This window comes from Enoplosus armatus, chromosome 5, assembly GCF_043641665.1.
Source record: "Enoplosus armatus isolate fEnoArm2 chromosome 5, fEnoArm2.hap1, whole genome shotgun sequence".
NCBI lineage: Eukaryota > Metazoa > Chordata > Actinopteri > Centrarchiformes > Enoplosidae > Enoplosus > Enoplosus armatus.
The window spans coordinates 23,119,887-23,141,593 of NC_092184.1; the positions used below are offsets into that span (position 1 = coordinate 23,119,887).

Consider the following 21,707-nt stretch of genomic DNA (forward strand, 5'->3'; position numbering starts at 1 on the left):
CCAAGAGAGACGTGTGAAAGAGAGCAGTGATGATCGCGAGGCGCATGCATTCGTGTGCACACGCACACGCACACGCACACTGTGCTCTTAGGACACGTCACCCGCACCACCAACCCACCCACCCCCAATACCCAGCGCTCTCTGTTCTCATGGAAACACCAGCAGATAGACTAGAAGAGCAGAGGAGGAGGAGTGTGTGTGTGAGAGGGAGAGAGAGAGGGAGAGAGATGGAGGGAGAGAAAGGGATGGAGAGGAGGAAGCAAGGGGGCCGGGTGTGGCAGACAAGCAGACGAGGCAAACTGCCTCTCTTTCTCTCTCCCTCCCCCTTTCTTTTCCTCCCTCTGTGCCCACATTTGCACACAGTCTGGTTTAATGAGCGGGCACAACGCATGCATTATCCCCACAACTACATTTATAACCATTACCGTGCAGCGAGGCTCGCAGGCGCATGCTCATGCAAACACCCACACTCTGTATTTGTCTTTCATAATACACACACAGACACACACACACACACACACACACACACACACACACTGTGGTGTCAGAAAAGTCCCCACCCCCGCTCTGACACCGGCGAGCACCAGCAGATGCTACAGACACAATGAGGATGGAGGGAGAGATGGAGAAGAGGAGGATTGACAGAGAGAGAGGGGTGGATGGAGGGAAGAAGAGGAGGAAGAAGGGTCCTGAGGGGTTGTCCTCTGCTATTCTTCTCTCTTACAGGATTATTCCACATCCAGTTCACTGAGGGGAAATCATTAACCTGCACCGCTGAGCCACAGCCTTCCCGGTGGTCGCTGCTGCCACACAGGCACATCTAGCACCATTACTTGGCTGCACTACATCATCACTATGTGTCATCATGTTCTATAGCAGACCGCATGACACAGACGCTGTAATAACGCAGGGTTCTGCTGAGTACGCATGATCTTCCTCAGCACTGCCCTGCTTTACTTTTACACAGCCTTGCACATTCATACTGCTGCCAGTTCACAGTCCCCTACTGGGCCACTTCACTGGAATAACCAGCTAGATAAGTGCCTTGCTCGAGGGAACTGATGGAATTTCTCTGTCCAGATTTTGCGAAGTTGTCTGGATGCCAAGGAAGCTTCAAATGTACAAACAGGTGGAAAATTGAAGCAAAAACCTGAATAAATGAACAGAGAAACATAATGATGAGTGTGAAAATGATGTGAGTCATATGCCATGGCCTTCACTGGTCACCAGATTAGAGCAGAAATGATTAGTCAATTCATTGATTAGCGGAAGGAAAGAAAATGCCAACAATTGTGATAATTGGTTAATCACTTAAGTCATTTATAAAAAATAAAAAAAAAGGTAAAAATTCACTGCTTCTAGCTTCTCAAATGTGAATGTTTGCTGGTTTTCACCATCTTCTATTGGTGGCTGGTGGCTCGTGGTGGCCCAACACCTTACCAAGACACCATATGCTGGTCACATCTGTATGTTATCATTAGTTAGTTAGTTCTATCCTGTTTACTTACAGATTCCAGCAGCATTGGCTCAACATTTAAACAACAAGTGGCAAATCACTTCAGATCAAATCCCCACTCTGGGAACACTGCTACAAGAAGAAAGACTAGCAACACGGCCCTATAATAAATGATTGAGGTTGTCTACATGAAAACCAAAGATCCAAACACTCAAATCCCCAAGAGCCAAATCAAGCTGAGGCCGGGGCGGTGGCAAAGACACGGAGAGAGAGAGTGTGGGGGATGTTCTTTGAAAACACTCCATCTTCAATTGCAGCAGGCTGGCCAGCAGTCAACTGCTAACAGACCCAGAAGCTGGTCCTTATCTTAACATCTTAGTATGCTACTCTATGTCCAGTTATTTGATTGTTCTGTTAAGCAGCTTAATCAGCTGCTGTGCCGACCGCAGAGATCAATAATGTCACACTGTGTTGCCAGTATCGAGAAGCAGTCAGGAGGTATGTTCTGCCAACACTTTACAGTAGGCCGCCGCCATTTGCGTGATTTCTACCCACAACGCTTTGTCACATCATCAGCTGATGCCAGACCGCTTGCTTCTCATTCGGTTTGAGTGTGCTTCCCCTGGAGCAGTGTTAGTTATCCTACTAGTAAGCACTTTGAAACCGTGTGTTTTAAAAAGTGCTGTGTAAATAAAGCTTTACTTACTTACTTTGTAAGTAATGTCATGTCCATACACTGAAGTTCATATTACTTATTTTATTCTTCTTATAAAGCCAAACTAGGTTCTTATACATACAGTATATAAGACAACTCTGTTTTACAAGTGAATCTTGCCTGGTGCATCTTTGAATACATCCTGTTGTCTGTCGCATTGTACATCAACAATGCAGTCTGTCCTTTCAGACTGACAGTGATGCAGCTCCTCATTTGCACTATGAAAGGTCACCGTATCTGCGACACAATGAGACTCACATGCAATCTACCAACTGCAAGTTATCTTGAAATATTAAGGTGAAAGCCAAAAACAAATGACAATTCATTTATTAGAATTGTACAATTATAATTTTAATCAATTAATTGCCCCTTATGAAGATGTAGAACACTATAGTGCTTAAGATCTTATCCATTTTTTTTCCAAGAACAAGCTGGATGCTAATACTAATGGCAGAACTGGCAGGAACATATCACACTACTGCAGCATCAAGCTTAAAATACTAAAATAAAATAAATAATATATCTAATGTGTGATCTTTAAGGAGCAGTAAGTAACCTTTCACGATTCAGGCTCTCTTGGTGGGCGAATAATTGCAGGAGCACCAAAGATCTTCACCACAGATCACGTTGTCCTGTAACTGACATGAAATATTCCCCATTGAAGTTGGCAAACTGGCTCATTAGTGCAGAAATCAAACTGAAGCATCTGTAGAGGAGGTATAAAAGAGGAACACAAAATACTAAGACGGTATTACAGAGGTAAGCACCTGTCTTGAAAGTCTAAAGCTCGGAAATCGCAGCTCTGTCGGGTATTTAATGACTGACACTGTAGAGGTGTTGAACTTTGATTACAGAGATTGTCATGTTACATAAAGAGAACAGTTACCTTTGTGCACCACAACATTATTATTACCTGCAAAGTGACCTGCACTCACATCTTCGTTCATGCTAGCTGATACACTATGGGTGTTATTATGGCTAAGCACAGATACCAGTGGGGGCGGGGGGGGTGGGGTAAGTGGAAGCTGCCAAAATGTCACATGTAAGAAAATGGTTCACTGTCAAGCAGATTTTATTGAGCATCACTGGAGAGGAACCACAGCTTACAATCAATGAGCAGGAGTCTGATTGGACCAAATGTCAAAGGGAAGCATCGCAGTGAAGCCACAGCTACGATGTGTTTGCCTGGCTGGTTAAATATGACAATGAAACCTTTGCCAGTTGAGTGTAAAAGAATAGATAAATGGAAAGGAAAGGATTTAATAGTGCACATCTATCCAACACTATCCATGGCCAGAGTATTCATTGCTGCAAATCTGTCAAAGTATATGTTAACCAAAACACCCTAAGGAGCACTAAAGCCTGCTAAAAGAAAAAGCTTTATTTTTTTCAGCTTCTACCTCGTTTTATTTATTTATTCATTTTCAAACCAATCAGGATTTGTGTATCATATACATTCCCAGATGGCTCTATCCCAAGACAGAAGCCACAGTATTAAATTATAACCAGGAACACAATAAAACAAGTCATTTATGGTGAATTATTAATGAAATACTGAAGGATCCATTCTGCCAATATATCATATTTAGCTTTATTCTTATAAATGTATTGTGAAATCTAATCATCATCAGGTATTCAGCCCATTTGTCCATTAAATTCTAGTATCTATACTGTTCTCTGGATCAACACATCTTCTCTGCACCCATTCAACCTCAGGCTGATCATCCGTCCTGTATTTATTCATCAGGAAGCAGATGAATTGTGTGAAGTGTGTTTCAGAAGTATTTGCTATACAGCTCATATCTATCTGTAGACACAAAAAATAAGTAACATTAAGTTTTTCCGTATACCTACAATGTTTTGAACATTTAATTTAGCCTCAAACAACTTTTAAAACCACTTTTGTTGCTCACTAGCTCTCAGTGTGACCTGAGACAGCAGAGGACAATGATCCAGAGGAGGGAAATCAAAGGTTTTCCCACCAGCAATAATAAAATAAAAGTGGACCAGGTGTCCACTTCTGAGCTGGGACAAGACTCCTTCATCTGACAGCTGCACTCGCACCATGTCCCACACGTGGTCTTCTATGAGAACCCAATTTACTGAGTGAAGAGAAAGTAGACCGACTTGCTAAGAAATTATAGTCTGGTTTTTATTGGTCAATATTTTTGTAGACTAAACGAACCCACCTTCTTCATCGTACTGTAGCACTAAAGAATGAATCAATAACATTGTAAGAGATACATTCACAGCTCCATTAACACAAGTTCACTTGATGATGGCTTGTGCTTTTTTTGGTATTTACATTCTCAAGCTGGTCATATCTATCGCTTTGTCCTCGTGTTTGTAGTGTTATATCTTGTGCAGTTAAGGCCATGATCTAAAGTCTACCTTTGACCCCTAATTACAGGTTGGACTCTCAGTGCGGACTTGAGAACAGTTCAACCAAAGCGTGAGTTTATTCGTTTTCAGATTGTTCCATTTGATTTTTAGAGGCTTGAAGAGGTCAGAAGTACTGCAGCGAGTACTTCACAAAGTAAGAAAAAAAACAGAATAAAATAGAAGTTGGAAATATTTTTTTAATCAACTGGTGGCCCTTCAGATTGATGGATTCCTGGACCTCTCATGGGATCCTCACCCCCAGGTTGCGAACCACTGGGTTAAAGACCACCAACAAAACATGCATGTTTTAAATCGGTCATGGACTGAATAGATGTGTAAAACATACGGCCAGTAAATCTGAATATGATGCTACTTACCAAGATACTATGCAGACGTTGACTTCACTTCTCAGTGCGCTCACTGGACTTGAATTTCCTACGGTGGGGGGGTGGAGCTGGTTTAAGGTTCAGCCATCATTGGTGGATCTGGCTTCCTCTGGGTGCTGCCATTTAGGAGAGTTTTGTATTTGTAGTACCAACATTTCGCCATGACCCCCCCCCCCCCCCCCCCTCCTCCGCGTAACAATACGCGACTTGGATAAATGAGGCAAGTCTACAGCACTTCAACTTCCTCCTCTCTGCTAAACCCAGAGATACAATTGAGGTTAATCAAACAAATGTTTCACAAACTTTCCAGCTTAATGGAGCAGCAAGTATATCTACATTGGATTAGTAAATCTGTAAATGTAACTGATGCTATTTGGCAGTAATGATGCTGTATCCCTTCAGCCTGGGGGACAAAAACATCTGAATGGCCCCTTCCCCAACATTTGTCCAGGCAATCAGCTACATATTTTCTTTCTTCATCAATCATTTTTTCAATGTTCTTTTTTTTTTTTTCTGCTCGACATGACTTAGCTGTTGCCATGGCAGTTCAGATGAAGAAGGAATGATAATTGTTTCACCATAGCAGTGTGTGAATTATTAAAACCTAGAGGGCATGAATGAGCTGAATGAGAAATAGAAAAGAAATGAGACAGAATGAGGACTTACAGTTGTGTGTTTCATTGGCGGGTTTTTATTAGGTCTTTTTATTACTCTCGAGTCCTGCGACCGCGTAGATGAAACAGATGCTGCCGCAATTTGTGAGTGAAGCTCTGAGACTCCAGCCTGTCCTTAGAGTTTTTAAAGGAATATTCAACAACATTCATGAATAGTGCAACAGAGCCAAACAAAGAGAGAGCACAGGAGAAACTGGTGGCCGTATCCTATCAGCTTTACCAACAAATCGTCTCTGTTTGCTAACAAAAACGCATCAATTTAATGAACAAATTATTTTTTATTAACTTGCTGGAAGCATCTTTTGAAAAAGTCATGTCCATCCCCTCACAAAGCCAAAAGAATCCGCTCTTTAACAATTTATCTAGGCAAAAATGTTGCTGAAAAATTAATTGACAGAGCAAAGCTGTGCATCCAAAACCAAGATTCAATCCTGTTATATCACATGAAATAACCATATCCATGAAACCACATCCAAACTCGGACGTCCCCAAAATATACTAAGTAGCAACGTGGCACACACACATTTTCTACTGAGGTTGAAATCATGACATGGTACAGTAATGTACAGACACTGAAAATATAGAAAACATACTGTATATATATATATATATATATATATATATATATATATAAATAGTACTAACTGGTCACAGTTGACATTCAAAATCAAACCATTTATTTTCTGTCCAAATATTAAGGATATAACAGAAATGTTCCACTACAAAGACATCAACACAGGCAATAAATTAGACAAAACGCAACTATCTCCTTCACAATAACAAAGTGACAAATATAAATCATCAAGATATAAAAATATGCATAGTGCTCGACTGTGTGTTCGTGTTAGCGTGTACAGGGTCAGTTGGTAGCTGACAAAATGATACCAGCTTCTTACCTGGACAGAGAATAAACAAATCATATGTCAGCAAAACCACAAACTCTGAACTGTAGGAATTAAGACCTCTGCAGCTCACTGGTATAAAAACAGAGGACTTTAGGAGCTTGTAGGCAAAATGTAAATCAAATTATTGACATATTTTATAAAATGTAATGCTGGAGATGCATAATTCAGATTGTCTCAAGACAAAAATACAAGTATTATTCCAAACGGCTCACCACCAATGGTAAACATCACCAAAGTGACCGGGTATGTGGTTGACTGTGGCACAGAAGACATGAATCCAGCATTAATTTCCATCCAATACCTCCCATTTGTAAAGGCACCAGTAGGTCTAGATGTTGCAGTTACATCTTTCAACCAGCAGGGTTCTCTAGCACTGAGACTCAGCATAGCCTTCCTCCATAGGAGGCTTCTTTTTTAGGTTGTAAAGACCATCTTCATCCTCTGAGTCCTGGACAAAGCAGAAAACGAGACAGTCAGCTGAAGCTACAGACAAGACACACACACACACACACACACACACACACACACACACACACACACACACACACACACACACACATATATATATACAGACCCAGACACAAAACAACTACATTGGAAAAATCAATATTTTATAAACCCTCAAGTGCTGTTGTCAGACATAGGGGTATGTAAAATTAAACATGAAATGGATCTGGCAGACATGTCTCATTAAGTTATTTATGGGTTGGAAGACGGTGTGGCATAATGAAACGTTCTGTACTGTACCATCAGATATAGGTCACAGCATGAGGGCCTCTTTTCTTTGGCCCCTGGTGGGTGGATGCCATATTCCTCTCTGATGAATGCAGAATGGACAGTTAAGATGGTTAGTCATGATAATAATAATCACACTCACAATTTCCATGAAAAAGCCTGCCTGTTACATTGTGTACACTGTATTTACATGCTCATCAGGCTAAAGCTTGTCACTGAATTTAGTGCAATGATTTAAACTGATCTTCATCCAGAATTATGTTTTTTTTTTAATCTACATATTAAAAGAACAGTTCAATATTTTTGGAGAAATTCACGTTCTTGCTTAGAGTCAGATGATAAGATCAAAACTACCCCTCATGTTTGTCTGTATGTAGCTGGAGCCAGCAGCCAGTTAGCTTAGCTTAGCATGAAGATTGAAAACAGGGGGAAACAGCTAGCCTGGCCCTATCTCAGGGTAATAAAACTGCCCTCCAGTCACTGTAACGCTCACTAATTAATATATAAATTATTACAATTTGTGGTTTTACAGGTTGTTATGCACTGGACCATTTCTTGATCAGTCTTTATGCTAAGCTAAGCTATCTGGCTGCTGGCTCCAGCTTCATAATTACCGTATACATATGAGAGTGAACTTGAGCTGCTGCTCATTGTTTACATAATCCTGTCCGTGTAATTGATGCAATCTATTAAACATGTATTACAGTGTAGCACTGGCTTGCTGAACATTTATTTTCCTGGATTACGTCAGTGAAAAGAGCAAATACCAGCTCCTGTGTGACTTCAAACCACAGGGACTAACACAGCTACGCTATAAAGCAGCCTGTTGATCAGCTAATTGCAGACTTCAGTGCGGGGCTCCTCACTGATTCATTGCACCTTTGTACAACAAGCACACCAACTGAAATCAAACATTCAACTCAAACTTTAATTCTTGTTTAACACGCATCAAATTGGCAATCCAGGAGCACATTTATAACCATCAAGGCCTGCAACGACTATCATTACCCCCAGGAGACCCACAGCAGTGATTGGTTGAATAAATCTACTCACCCCTCCGTGACCTCTATGGGTGATCTGTAGGCCTTTGATTGGCTGCTCTGTTTCTTGGGACAGAGCATCCGTCCAATCAGAATCAGGGTGATGATAGCGGAGGGGAGGAGGATGAAAGCGAGGAGGGCCGCAACATCAGAGAAGCGAATGCTGGGCGCTGTGGGGGAGGATGTGAGGTCATTAAACACACATTAACACGCTGTTCATGACCACATATACACATGCAGTCACTTACTTTGAAAATATCAAACCCACTTAAAAAAAGACAAAGCTATTATGAATTCAGGAATTCAGGAAAAAATCCTTCTCCTTAAAAAGGAAATGCTCAATATTGTATTTGCTTTCTTGCCACGAGTTAAATGGAAACCTTGATACCACTCTCATGTCTGTACAGTAAATATGTAGCTGGAGCCAGCAGCCGGTTAGCTTAGCTTAAAATAAACACTGGAAAAAGGGCTAAACAGCTAGCCTGGCACCTCTAAAACTCATTAATTAACTCGCTATATCTTGTTTGTAAATCTGTACAAAAAACAATGACTATTCGCCATTACACACGCCATTAATTGGCTGGGACCAGTAACTTCCTGCAGCTGGTAGGTGCATTTTTTTTTACCTTTGTACAGAGCCAGACTAGCCGTTTTCCCTCTGGTTCCAGTGTTTATGCTAATCTAAAGAACTGCGCTCTGCAGCCGCCCGCCCTCTCTGCAGCCGCTGCAGCAACCGCTCACCGTCTGAAAGCAAATGAACCCTCTGCAAGAAAATCCTTTAAGTGTAACTTCCAAAATGTCTAACTATTCAACCCCTGTTGTCATTTATCTTGCATTAGTTTAATAATTGTTAGTATGATGACGACTATAAATTAAGGTCAAAAACATTAAGATTAGTACCTAAAAGCAGGCAACAAGTTACCCTCCACGACACCCCCGCCTCTAACCATCCACAGTCTGCTGACGCCAATATGGCTAACATCATCACAGGCTTACACAAACACGAAATAGATGGATTAGGCTGCTATCTTAAGAAATATGTGGCTGGCAGTGGATTTTAAACTTCTTCTTCTCCAGTCTCTGTATATACACAGTACACAGAAAAGATAAATCCAGGTGAAATCAGGAAGGAATTTAAAATCATACATGTTTGAGAAGATAAATATGATTCTACAGCAAAAAATGCATCATAAGAGTCTAAATGTAACTACTGTTATGTTGTATGCATTCAAGAGTGCACACAATTGAAGCCATCAAAATGTACAAGGCTAAGGAATGGGCCCCGCTTGGTTGTTTTGCATGTGTGTATGTGCACCATCTTACCCTTTGGTGTGACAGCAAGGACAGTGTGCGAATTCGGCGACCCGTGGACATCAGGAGGGTTTCTGACAGAGCACGTGTAGGTCCCATTGTCGTTCAACGTGGCGTTGATCAGAGAGATGGAGGCTTCCCCGCGCGCCGGGCTTCCCTGCCACCGGATACGACCGGCAAACTGACCGTCAAGTGGAGGGAACGCCCGAGAGGAGAAGTGGAAAAACTGGAGGGAGACGAGAGAGGATTCAACAACAAAAAAATCATATGTTATTTGTATGAAACAGATGGGTGTGGTTAAATGCAGTGTGCCGTGAGCAAGCGTGTAAAATTATGTCTAATTAAAGTCTGGTGAAAAAACTAGTGACTAACTCAACCAGAGAGGTAAGATTCAGGGAAGAGAAATGTTGATGTACAGTTACACTCCGAAATCTAACTTATCATTTTTCTGCCGGAGGGAAAGTGTCTGGAGCAACAGGTGGTGAGACAGATGGTGGTGGGACATTTTCTTTTGGCAATATTGTGGACAGCAGAGTGAAGAGGGCTTCCGTCTAAGAAATATGAATACAAATGTGATCGAGCACAAGGCGAAGAAATTCCTGTGTGTGCATGAGTCTTGCAGAGAGAGAAAATTTGAACTACAGGTGTCTCGAAAACAAGAATTTTTACATTTTAGTTTAACATTTACCACATAAGTTTGTTTTCAACAACAAACTCCCAACTCGTCATTACTCCCACGTCAAGCTCAAAAACACGACCTCTCAGAAACATGGCATTCAGAGTACGAGTGTGTGTGTGTGTGTGTGTGTGTGTGTGTGTGTGTGTGCGTGGAGAAGGGGGGATAAAAATGTGGAAATACTACAGTAAATGTTTTTCACAGAGTAAAGTAGAGTTTGTGTTTCAATAAGTTTAATGACGCCTTGGACGGAAGAAATCTGGAGGTAGAAACATACAAACACAAACAGGAAATTGACAAGTGATTTGATGGAGTTGTGAGACGGAGGGTTTGATACTGAAGACATTTGCTTTCATCTTTCCTCTATTGGTCATTATGTCTTATGTTGTTGTTTGACCCTTTGTTCACTTTCTATACATCTTATTTTAATGAAATCTGAAAGAAAACCATGCGACAAAGTGAGTAAAAGTGGAAGTGACCCGGGGTTCGGGTAGAGCTGATCATCCAGGAGCTGAATCCATTTATATACTGGTATGAATGAACATCCACATTGCAACACACACTTACACACTTAGTACAGTAAGACTTTATACAGTACAGTGAGAATGAACAGATAACATTTCAGCTGATTTTTCCTATGGAAATTGTATAATTAAACTTCAAACTACACCAACATGAATGGTTGAAAAGGATAAAACCGTCAACTAGACCAGAAGAGAAACCCTTACATTCAGACACAGAAATACATTTAGTAAATAGTCACGTAATATGAGCTGCTTGTACTGAGCTGGTCGAGCCAGACAAGGAACATGAAGACATCAAGAGGCTTTTAGATTATTTGCAGGATAAAATCGGAGCTTCATGGCCTTCATCTGTACTCTCAAAGCTCAGCAGAAGGGAGTTATCGATCTCTCTCCGAAAAACACAATGGCTGTTTTTGCATCCAGCCAATTCATGCAGCTCCTTCCATATTTGACCTAAAGGGCACTATTTTAATCGCACAAATGATGACAGAAGCAAATAATAAAAAACAGTTTGGTGAAGCAGTTGATGTGAGCGCATCAATCTGACGCTATTCCAGTGTTTCACTTTGTAAAAGTCACATCATATCTTTAAATGTGACACAGCAGCGTTTGCTTCGTAATGCGTTTCAAGAATAAAATATGAACAGCTGAATTTTTTTTTTTTTAAGTTGGAAAGGAGGCTGTGGGTGGCAGGGTTAATGAGCTCCAGTAGTCTGACTTCTCCCGCATAAACAGGCAGAATACCAAGTTATAGTCAACCAGTCTGATGAGTGTAGAGGTGTGTGTGGGGGGGGGGGTATTCTGTAACAGCCTGGTATCATTTGCACTTGATTTAATGACGGTAAACACAGTGGACGCCGTGTGTAATGCGCTCCGGTATCAACAGATCTGTCCTGCTGCCTTCAGATGGCTGCAGGGATTTAATGAACTGAAGGAAAAGCTCTTGTTTAAATCAGCTCTGGATTACGTAAGTAACGGATTAAGTAACGTGCATTCCTGCTTCATACACATTAAACATTATTTTTTTTATGCTGATTTAAACGCTGGGAAGTGTTAAGTTAAAATTGTTTATTTACATTTTAAGCATTAATGCCCTTTTTCTGCGAATTTGCTCCAAGTATGTAGTTATATTTAGTGTTTTTATTCAGAGTGCTCTCGTTGACAAAATCACCAAAGTGGCAGCTGAGTTACGTCGTTTTTGGAACGAACACCATGTTTGCAAAAAAAAAAAACCTATATGGCACTCAGAAGAGTGAATATCTCCGTCAATGCCATGCCTGGCGTAACAGCCCCATTTAAACAACTGCCGTATAAAGTTTCTCTATTCTTCTTCAGTCTATTTTCATTTATAACGATCCAAAATAAAATCAACAGTAAGCTTTACACTCTTCTTCTGTATTACGGCATACAACACTAGATCACATTAACAACTGAAAGTGTCAATAATAAGAGCTACACATGAGGCAGAGCATACTGAGGAAGAAAAACATTATAATTTGTGATATACAGTGCAGAAGTATCCAAAATGTGAAATGAATATATTTCAACATGGATAAATGTCACCTTTCAATAAACTGAGGCGAATAAAATAAAAATCAAAAGCTAACACAGAATCACCAGAACAATCACAGACACTGATGCGGTTTTATGGTTTTACAACAGGGTGTCTCTCAGCTGCATCATTCTGAGAGACTGGTTGTAGGCCTGGCAGATATAAACCCAGTCCCTTCGCTATTCATCCACGGCTGATCTTTTGAGGACTTGGCAGAGCTCACTTGTCTACATGAGAGCAGCTTGAAGTCACTGACTACAGAAGAGTCTGCTCAGTCTGGAAACAAACATTAGACCCGATGATCCTTTTAAACTCATAAGAAATGCTGCAACACGGCCAAGGATGTTGGATTGTTTTCAACTGGGGCCGCCTATTCAATAAATCTATTTGATCATTTAGACAAAAGCTTCCACTGACTTGACAAACTTAAAGACAGAGCCCAAATGAAGTTTTAGATCATCATAATAGATTTTTTTAGCATTATTCAGCAGAATTCAATTGCCAAATCCTCCAATTACCATCAGCTCCCACTGATATTTGATTGAACATTCAGCCTCTCTTCTCCAATCTACAAAATTAATTCTCATCAGGACTGAGGTAATTATGCAAGCCACTGAAGCACTGCAGCAATTCAGATTGACACTAAAGCTTTGGCTGCAAAATTATATTTTCTGATGGAGCTTTTCACATGCTTATTCATGGTCTTTCCCAGTGTGATATACGGCCGGGGACACACAGGCCAATAAACCAGCCAAAACTGCTAATGAAATTGGATGGAAAGTAAATGACGGCTTAGAAATAGAAATTAGAAACTTCCAGACTTTGTTCCATCTATGGGCCCTATCAGGAAACTGCCACACATTATTTATCTGTGATAAAGACAACAAATGAGTTGGGCTGGGTCGAAGGAAAATACGGGTACTGGTGTGGATTTTCCTTAGGTAGCAGCTGACACACCTTTTTATGAAGGTGTATACACACTTTAACACCCTCTCAATATGTACCAAGTCATGTTTCTCCTCCTCTCCCTCCACACAGCTGCATCTTAATGACTAAACCAACAGCACTCCATATCAGTGGAGCCACAAAACATTAGCCTCCACTTAACTCTGAGTGCTCCTATAGGAAATGATGGCATATAGGGTTGCAGCTACCACACTATGGATTCCCATGGTCCAAATGCAATTACATAGAACCACACTTGATGTCTATCTTCAAGTGCAAATGGAACTGCTTAAATTATGTGGTGGATTTTCAGTGGACTGGTTGCTGAAACTGAACCCAGAGTGTGCAGGGTTGTAGGACTGAGTGCAGTTATGGGCTGAGATGGATACATCTGAACGCATTTCGAACAAGACCACGAAACCAGCACATGGGAAGGGGTTTTATGGGAGCTGACCAGCCAGGATTTCCTGGGGAGGCCTCGGAAAGACACAAGGGCTGGGCTGGAATGTGAATGGATAAAACTTGGACCTCAACAGTGATGCTGATAAATCAAACTGGTATTGGTACATACGGGATCTTCATTAAACCTGACTTTGCTTCAGGGTGCAGGCGTAAATGTAGATTCAGAAATCAAGAGTAGTCAAGCTGGCCACAAACGCAAATAAAGCAACCAGATATTCAAACAAGTCATGTTTGTACAGAGTGAGCAATGGAAGTCACGCACCTGTACATGAACACAGTCTGAGTGAGGTCTTCAAAGTACGAAGTATCATTTAAAACTGATTAGGGCTGCAACTTATGATCGTTTTCATTGTTGAACAATCTGCAGATGCTTTTCTCAACTAATCATTTAGTCCATAAATTGTCAGAAAATATTAGTTTACAGTCACAAGTTTTAACTGTTAATGCCAGGTTCAAATCTTTGAAATATAAGTGGTTAATGAGAACCTATATTAATCCATACACCTTACATGAAGTCAATCCAAACATCCCAGACCAGTGCAGTAAAGAAGATACAGGCTGGAAACAGTGAATTTTTGTCATTTTTGCTTAAATAACGAGCGAAACGATAAATCAACCATCACCATAATTGTTGACTAATTATATGTTGCCTAGACAGCGTCAACGTCTTTGTTTTCTTGTACATTTACCTTTCAAAGTGTAGATTAATACATCAAATCCACAATCAAGTCAATAAACAGGTTTTACGAAGAATGTTTTGCCCAAATTTTTCTTGGAAAACGTGAACTCACCAATACAAATACATACCATGAATGGACAATTAATCATAATGCTCATTTTAACAATGGCTGCAACAGCGTCTACACTACAGCCTCGTTCCCACAGTAATTCTGATAAACGCATACTTACTGTGTGTGGCGGCCCGCCACTCTGGGGCCTGTAAGACCAGTCGACAGTCATTTTACTGGTTGGCCTACTGGTGGAAGTGAAAGTGCAAGACAATGTGACGGCATCCCCTTTAGATGCATAGAGCTCTGCTGGAGTATTCACTGTGATGGAGGCGACTGGGGAAGGGCCTGGAGGTGAAAGAGTCAAAAAAAAAAAAAAGATGATAAGAGTGATAATATTTACATGTTTAGTTGTTCAAGAAGAATGACAAAGGGGAATGGAGGCGAAAGGGAAAGGAGGACACATTGTGAGTGACATTTTACTCACTTACTGTGCGCAAAATAGTGAATAAAAAAAACATAACAGCATCTACAAACATGCCCACATTGTGGAGGCATGAAAGTGTCAGCACAGCAAATTCCTTCTCGTAGTCGCTGAACTGAGTTTCTCACCATCCTCTCTTGTTGTATTTCACAGACATGCTACACATCTGTCTGTCGGGGGCCTTCAACGGCAGGTAAAAGCTATGTCCCTGTGTCTCTACATGTTTTTTCATTGTTATCACGTCACTCAGAGTGCCTCGGGAGGCCGTCCAGAGCAGTGTCTGCAACAAACGTACCCACGAACAAGAGCTGAATACTGGCAGCCTCTTTTGAGAGAGAACCTTCAAATATTTAGTATTTTATTAATGAGTCATTAATAAGCCGTTTTAATTAATTCATGTTGGGTTCAGTTGATTTCCATAATGACTCTAGAGAGGTGTAGAGGCCAAGCATGCCAGGACAGCTGGTCTGGGACAATGTCCACAACCAACAAACTGACAAAGAGATGGATTCACCCGTTTCCTTCACAATCTTGTTATGGCAGGATTTATGGCAACCAGAGCGCACATTTAGGATTTTTGGTTATTTAGGCCATGATCACTTAGTTCTGTTGAACATACGGATACAGCCATGATCGCTTCTCTGGGAGGCTGTAATGCTAATGCCAGCATGTTTAGCAGATCATGTTTACCAGGCTCACCATCTTAATTTATTGTGTTGGCGTGCTAATATTTGCTAATTAGTAGTAAAGACAAAGTACAGCCGAGGCTCATGGGACTGTCATTCGTTTTGCAGATTTGGTCATAAGGCATTCGGCAATCCATTGTCTAGATATTACACTCAAAACCAAAGATGCCAACCTCATGGTGGCGTTAGAGGAACCGCCAGAGGATCACCAAGGTCATCTGGATTCGTCCTCTTGGGACCTTTAATATCTGTCGCATGTTTTACAGCAATCCATCCAACGGTTGTTGAGATATTCCAGCCCGGAACAAAAGCTATCATCATAATGTATCACTGTCCCCCTGCCCTTTAACGTGAGCCCTTCATAGAAAGCTTGCTATATTTGCATGCCAACACCCCATCAGTGACATTAATACACAGTTGGTTTTTGGGCATAAATGAAACAGTCCTGCATTTCAAAGCAAAGGCCTCAAACCGCCTTTTCTCCAAGGACGAAGCGAGAGCAAAAACCCGACTATCAGCTGGTATATCCGATCTTAGACTGAAACCCCTGATTCCATCTGAGAACCCAAAAGCTGTGATGAGGACAAAGTTTATCTTAAACTAAAGAGTGTATCATGTGATCAGCCCGATTCATCTACAGAGAGCCCGGGGTGAGCGAGTCGACAACATGAACAAAGCTATCGCATCATAGAAGTTGAAATCAAGCAGAGGAGCCTTGAAAGCTGAACCGCTCTTGAACTTGAAGACATGATAGTAATTGGTGGCAGGATAGGAAAGTTGGCAGCTCATCAGTGGTCCTTGTTGACACCTAGTTCCTTCAAGATGTCTGGACTTGATCAAAAAAAAGTCAGAGGGAAGACGATTTCATACTAAAAGTAGTTTCTGAGCTGTCCTGATGTGACCCTGGCAGGAACAAGTTGCTGCTGTTTGTCCTGTCAGACACAGCTCTGGGCACAAATATAAAAACCCCAAAACAAGTGTTTATCAAATAAAGACAAACCACAATGACACTAATCTGCTGCTGCCTGTGTCCTGACTAAGCCAGTGATACAGAGCAGCCATTACAGTCAGCATCTCTTTTTCCCCTTCAATAACATCTCAGAGAGGAAAACAACTCCCCACCTTGCAGAGCCATGTTTGTAATGTACTTGGCAGAAATACTCAGTGCTCTGAACTCACTACATAGCAGTTGTCAGAGTCTTTCTGAGCCTGGCCGGTCTGTTATTATGGCCTGCTGCCGTCTGCACAGTGGCTGACTTCTCAAGAGGTCTTCAGACTTCTTCCCACAACATTCAATCATCAACTGACGGACATAACTGACTCAACATGTGTCTGACTTCACTGCCAACTCCACGATTGAGTTTGACTATACTCTCATTGTCTTTCTCAAGCCGAGGCAGAAAGAAAGGAAAGCATGAACCAGTGTTATCACGGCGTTTGATGGTGTTTACAGAGCTCCTTCCAGCAGGCCTTGACTTTCCTCTGACTTTCCTCTGACTTTCCTACCTGGTGGCCGCGGAAATGAAACGTGGACTATTAAAAGTGAGTTCACGTTACAGACAAGTCAAACTGAAATAAGACGTCGACATGTTTAACGAACATTAGGGCCCGGCTGCACTGGTGCAAACAGTTTCTCTCTGTTGTAACTTGCGTTGCAACACGGCGACATGAACTCGCCTCTCCGGCCTGTTTACTCACCGAAGAAGCCCAACAAACACAGCAGCGACGCGACGCTCGCAGCGCTGCTCCCTCGGTGCCGTCCGCGCATTTTAACTTGTGAAAACGGGTTTACTCTCATGACGATCAGGAGGGGGGAAAAAGTCCAAGTTGCGTCAAAGTTCCGGTGAAATTCCGTCCATTATCTATTTAGTCATGACTCAGTCTCTCCGTTGCGCAGACTGCGGGCTGCTGACTGACTGTCCCACCTGACAAACAGGTGTATCAGGAAGTGGAGCTGTCGGACCCACTGCGAGTACAACACAACTTTACAGCGTAAGTGAGGGGAATAAGGAGACACCACTGAGCAATATCACATTGTTATTCTATCAAATAGTTTAATTTGTCGCCATAAGAAAGGTCTTGTAATGCAAACAGGTTGTAAAAGAATAACACAAAGTTATAAAAGGGACTGGAGTGTAACAATACATAGGCCAAATCATAGGCCTGTGTCAATAAACAAATACCATAATAATAATAATAATAATAATAATATAAAGTGGCATGGCTTTTTTGTATTTGGATGAATTCAGTTATTGCTGGAGGTAATGTGAGTGAGGGAGTTAGTTAAGCAGTTTAACCCTCAGATAATGATGTCGATCATGAGCATCTTTGAAACAGGCATGGGCTGTTAAAATATCAAACACTCTCTTTGTACATCTACATCCGCCTCATATTTTTATTTCATTTTATTTAACCTTTATTTAGGTAGGCGGGTAATCTCATTGAGATACAGTTGTCTCCTGGTCAAGACAACAGCAGCAATACAACACAAAGTTACAGGACATTCAACACAAAGACAAAAAGTGCCAAAGTAGTAGTCAGACTTTTTAAAACTATGTACAAGAGCAAAGAGCACAGACGAGAAAAGGCAGTACAATAGTTCTTGACGTCCAAGGCTTCCACAATATAATTTACTACTTCCATGATTACTGTACTGTGCTGCTTCCTAAATCCAGACTGGTGAGGAGATAGCATGTTGTTCAAGCACATGTGTTCCTTGATCTGCTCCTTCACCAGCCTTTCATGGACCTTAGCTTCAATAGAGAAATGGGTCTGTAGTTATTCACCACCGTGGGTCGGGATCACCGCCTGTCAATGAGGGAAGGACACAGGCAGTTTTCCAGACATCAGGAATGACATTGTTTTGTATAGAGAGAGTAAAACATGTGACACTGGTTCAGCTATAATATCTGCAGCCAGGCGTAAGAAGTAAGGGGGGAAATTGTCAGGGCCTGCCGATTTTCTAAGGTCTAGGACCTTTACGGTCTTACAAACGTAACAGAAACAGAAATGACCCCTCTGTGTGGAGGCCTGAGGCCCAGTCCTTCCCTTATCTCCCCAGCCAGCTTCTGTATAAAACCCAGGGATGCTCTAATGGGACTCCTCTGCTATTTCTGGGCATATTACTCCTCTATCCTTGTCCCCAATCTCCTGTCTTTACTGTTGTAATTATCTCTAATGGGAGAAGGTATTTATTTTTCTAGCAGTTCAGTTTCACTCTGGTGTAATGGTTTATCTCTTCACTACATGTTTGTACAGGGTCCTTTTGAAGTTTATTTATGCCTTTATTTGGTGTGGATTGTCAGTTCCATCCTCACATCCTTCGAGTCTGCCAGGAGCGTTTCCTCCATTCAGACAGCAGAGATGCTGTAGTCGTGTTGCATAACCTCGTTTCATTTCATGACACATCAGAGGATATCGAACGAGAGCGGCGTCCTCTATTACTCAGATACACTGTGTATGTATCAGCCGTGTGCCACCATTACAACCTATATAGCCGGAGTTAAATACATATCGGCATGGCGCCATGAGAAAAAAAGAATTATAAGCAAATAATCCCCTATGTACTCTGAAACAAAGCTAATTGTATAGCAAAAACTAATTTGATGTAGTTTAATGAGTTTGAGGGAAATGCTTATTCCTCATGTTACACGTTGCACCCTGACTTGATTTTAATGAAAAAGCAGACGTGCCTAGAGGCTCACTAATAAGGGACTGTGAAAAGTGGTTTCCATACAATAAATTACTCTGTAACTAACTTATAATTTACTGCAGACCATGTGGAAACTATTCCTGTGAGAACTTGCCAGGACAGTGAGCTGTTAGTTGAATATAAAGATTAAATTTGGATAAAATGATGTCTCTGAAAGCAATGTTTCATCACTGTTTACCTTTTGAAAGCGATCCAGCGATTTCTTCACAGGCAGGCGCGTCAATGTACACAGCATTTTTGGCTCAGGCTCTTACCTGCCTGTACTTTGTGATTATGCTCGGTTCCTTGCAAAATCCAGATTCATTGCAAATGCTGTGGACGCCCTCTCTAATATGAGATAAAGATGTAGAGAGTTAGGCACAGGTTTGCTCCTCCATGCATCCATTCACAAGTGCAGTGTTTGTATTGTATCTGTTAACAATATTATGTAACAGTTCCCACACTGAGGCAGGGATACCCCTTCCTTTTTTTGAATAGATGCTGAGTTACAGGACTTACCTGGGAGCATTCACGTCTTCTGCGTTCCACGGTGTTGTGTTGTGTTAACTATATTATATAATGTGCCTGAGTTTAATAGAGACTCCCCCCATCCGCTGTTGGAAGATAAAGTGTTGTGCCTCTTACCTGGGTACTCTCTCTCTCTCACACATGAATACAGGGGCTTTCTGTCTAGTTACAGTAGTGTGGTGTCAGTTTCAGCTGAAATCTTCTCAGTCACAATGAAGGCTCTCCCCACTTACAGGCTTTCTGGTGACTTGACAAGAGACCTGTTCTTCTGTTGTCAACACTGCAGGGGACTAATAAAGGTGATTTAAATTGTTGGGGCCAGACGGTGTATGTAACCATTATCCTTCAGCCAAACACGTGAGAGTCCCTCTGCCTTTTCATCCGTTTAGATGAGCTCCACGGACTGAATGGTTGATGAAAAGTTGAATCTGCTACACTCCAACACACACCGTTTTAAAGGTTTCACACACACACAGACACTTTTCTCAGGGCTGTCAGAAACATGTATGACAGCATTACTCATTAGCCTCAATAGCTGCAGGAGGCTCTATACACTACACGGAGGCAAATCAAGCTGACACTCCACCTTTAGAGTGAATGGATTAATAACTGCAGTGTTTAAGTGCATATGTGGGTGTGTGTATGTGTGTGGAAAATAACAGCCGTCAATATAATTCTTACTGTGACATTCAGTCTTATAGTTGCATACCAGTGAGGTCATTTGTTTTCTCTTTCCGCAAACCTGCCGTGCCAAGCCTATGTTTGTGTATGTGTGTGTGTGTGTGTGTGTTTGCACACAAGTGAGTCTGCGTAAGTATGTGTGAAGGAATTTAGTGCTTCTCCACATTACTGTGCCAGGTACAACCCATCCTAAGGTGAGGAATGCAGTCTGAGAAGAGAGAGAAAGAGATGAAGCAAGACAGAAACCAAGCAGGAGGAAGAAAAACATGATTTCCTCTTTGGTACAAGACTGCAAAATGTTTCCCTTCCCTTCCTTAAACAAAGCCCACGTTTGTCTGCTCAGAAATGATTTGTGGCAGTAATAAACACATTGTGGAAGAGAATGGCGTATTAAATGAGTCATGAACAAGGAATGATTGTGAACACCTCTCCCAGGAGTTTGGTTCACATTACCGGCTACCATCCAGGTAGACGCAGCAGTAAAGCAGAATGATTTGTTGATACACAAAGATCAGTCTGGAAATTCTTCAACTAGAGATGTTCACCATTTAATATGTGTTCCTTTTTGTATTTGGCAAAATCTGTCATCAGGAGGAGGTGGAGGTGAGGGGAACAACAGCTAATATCTGCCTGGTGTCCTGCCTTTTGGCAACCACCAGAAAACGGGCATGAACTTGCTGCACGCAGATGCAGCTCTGTTTGTCTGGGTGGAGCGAGTTGATAGCAGCGATGATAGCTGAGTAACATAGTGTTCTGCATGTTCCATTGCATTCTGGTCTACTCGGGATGATGAGGAGAAAATGGCATATCTGCTTTTCCTACAAGAGATATTTGCTGAGGTTTGGCGCGAAAATCATGTTTCATTTCTAGGCTGTGCTAGAAAAAAAATCTTTGTCACATTAAAATGTTAATTTACCGTATGTGACAGTCACAACAAACTCTAGCAATGGCTTGTCAAATAAGCCCTCACCCGCAGTTGATTACTGAAGAGGCAGGATTATTTGAAGGCCAATGTCTAAACTCTGCAAGAGTAATTAACAGACGCTTTGGTGATACAAACGAGATTATCTAGAGACCCCACTGTTGTTTTATCAGTTCAACACTAGTGGCCTTTCTCTACAACAAGATGTAATTATTTAGCTCGGA

General features: G+C 41.6%; 1 protein-coding gene across 1 annotated transcript; it reads right to left on the minus strand.

Annotated features, from left to right (window-relative positions):
• Positions 1-5,607: 5,607 nt before the first annotated feature.
• Positions 5,608-17,536, minus strand: mpzl3 (myelin protein zero-like 3). Its single transcript, XM_070905897.1, has 6 exons — positions 17,360-17,536; positions 14,673-14,839; positions 9,617-9,830; positions 8,307-8,463; positions 7,266-7,335; positions 5,608-6,966 (listed from the first exon to the last, which is right to left on the minus strand). The coding sequence occupies exons 1-6, from the start codon at positions 17,457-17,459 to the stop codon at positions 6,886-6,888; spliced, it is 789 nt and encodes a 262-aa protein (XP_070761998.1). The 5' UTR covers positions 17,460-17,536; the 3' UTR covers positions 5,608-6,885.
• Positions 17,537-21,707: the final 4,171 nt, after the last annotated feature.

Bases quoted from the DNA above. Each gene is read 5' to 3' on its own strand.
- mpzl3 (XM_070905897.1), bottom strand. From the start codon at position 17,459: ATGAGAGTAAACCCGTTTTCACAAGTTAAAATGCGCGGACGGCACCGA. The intron at 9,831-14,672 runs GTAAGTATGCGT...GTCTCCCTCCAG, and splicing joins GTGGCGGGCCGCCACACACA to TTTTTCCACTTCTCCTCTCG. The intron at 7,336-8,306 runs GTGAGTAGATTT...TGCATTCATCAG, and splicing joins CCCATAGAGGTCACGGAGGG to AGAGGAATATGGCATCCACC.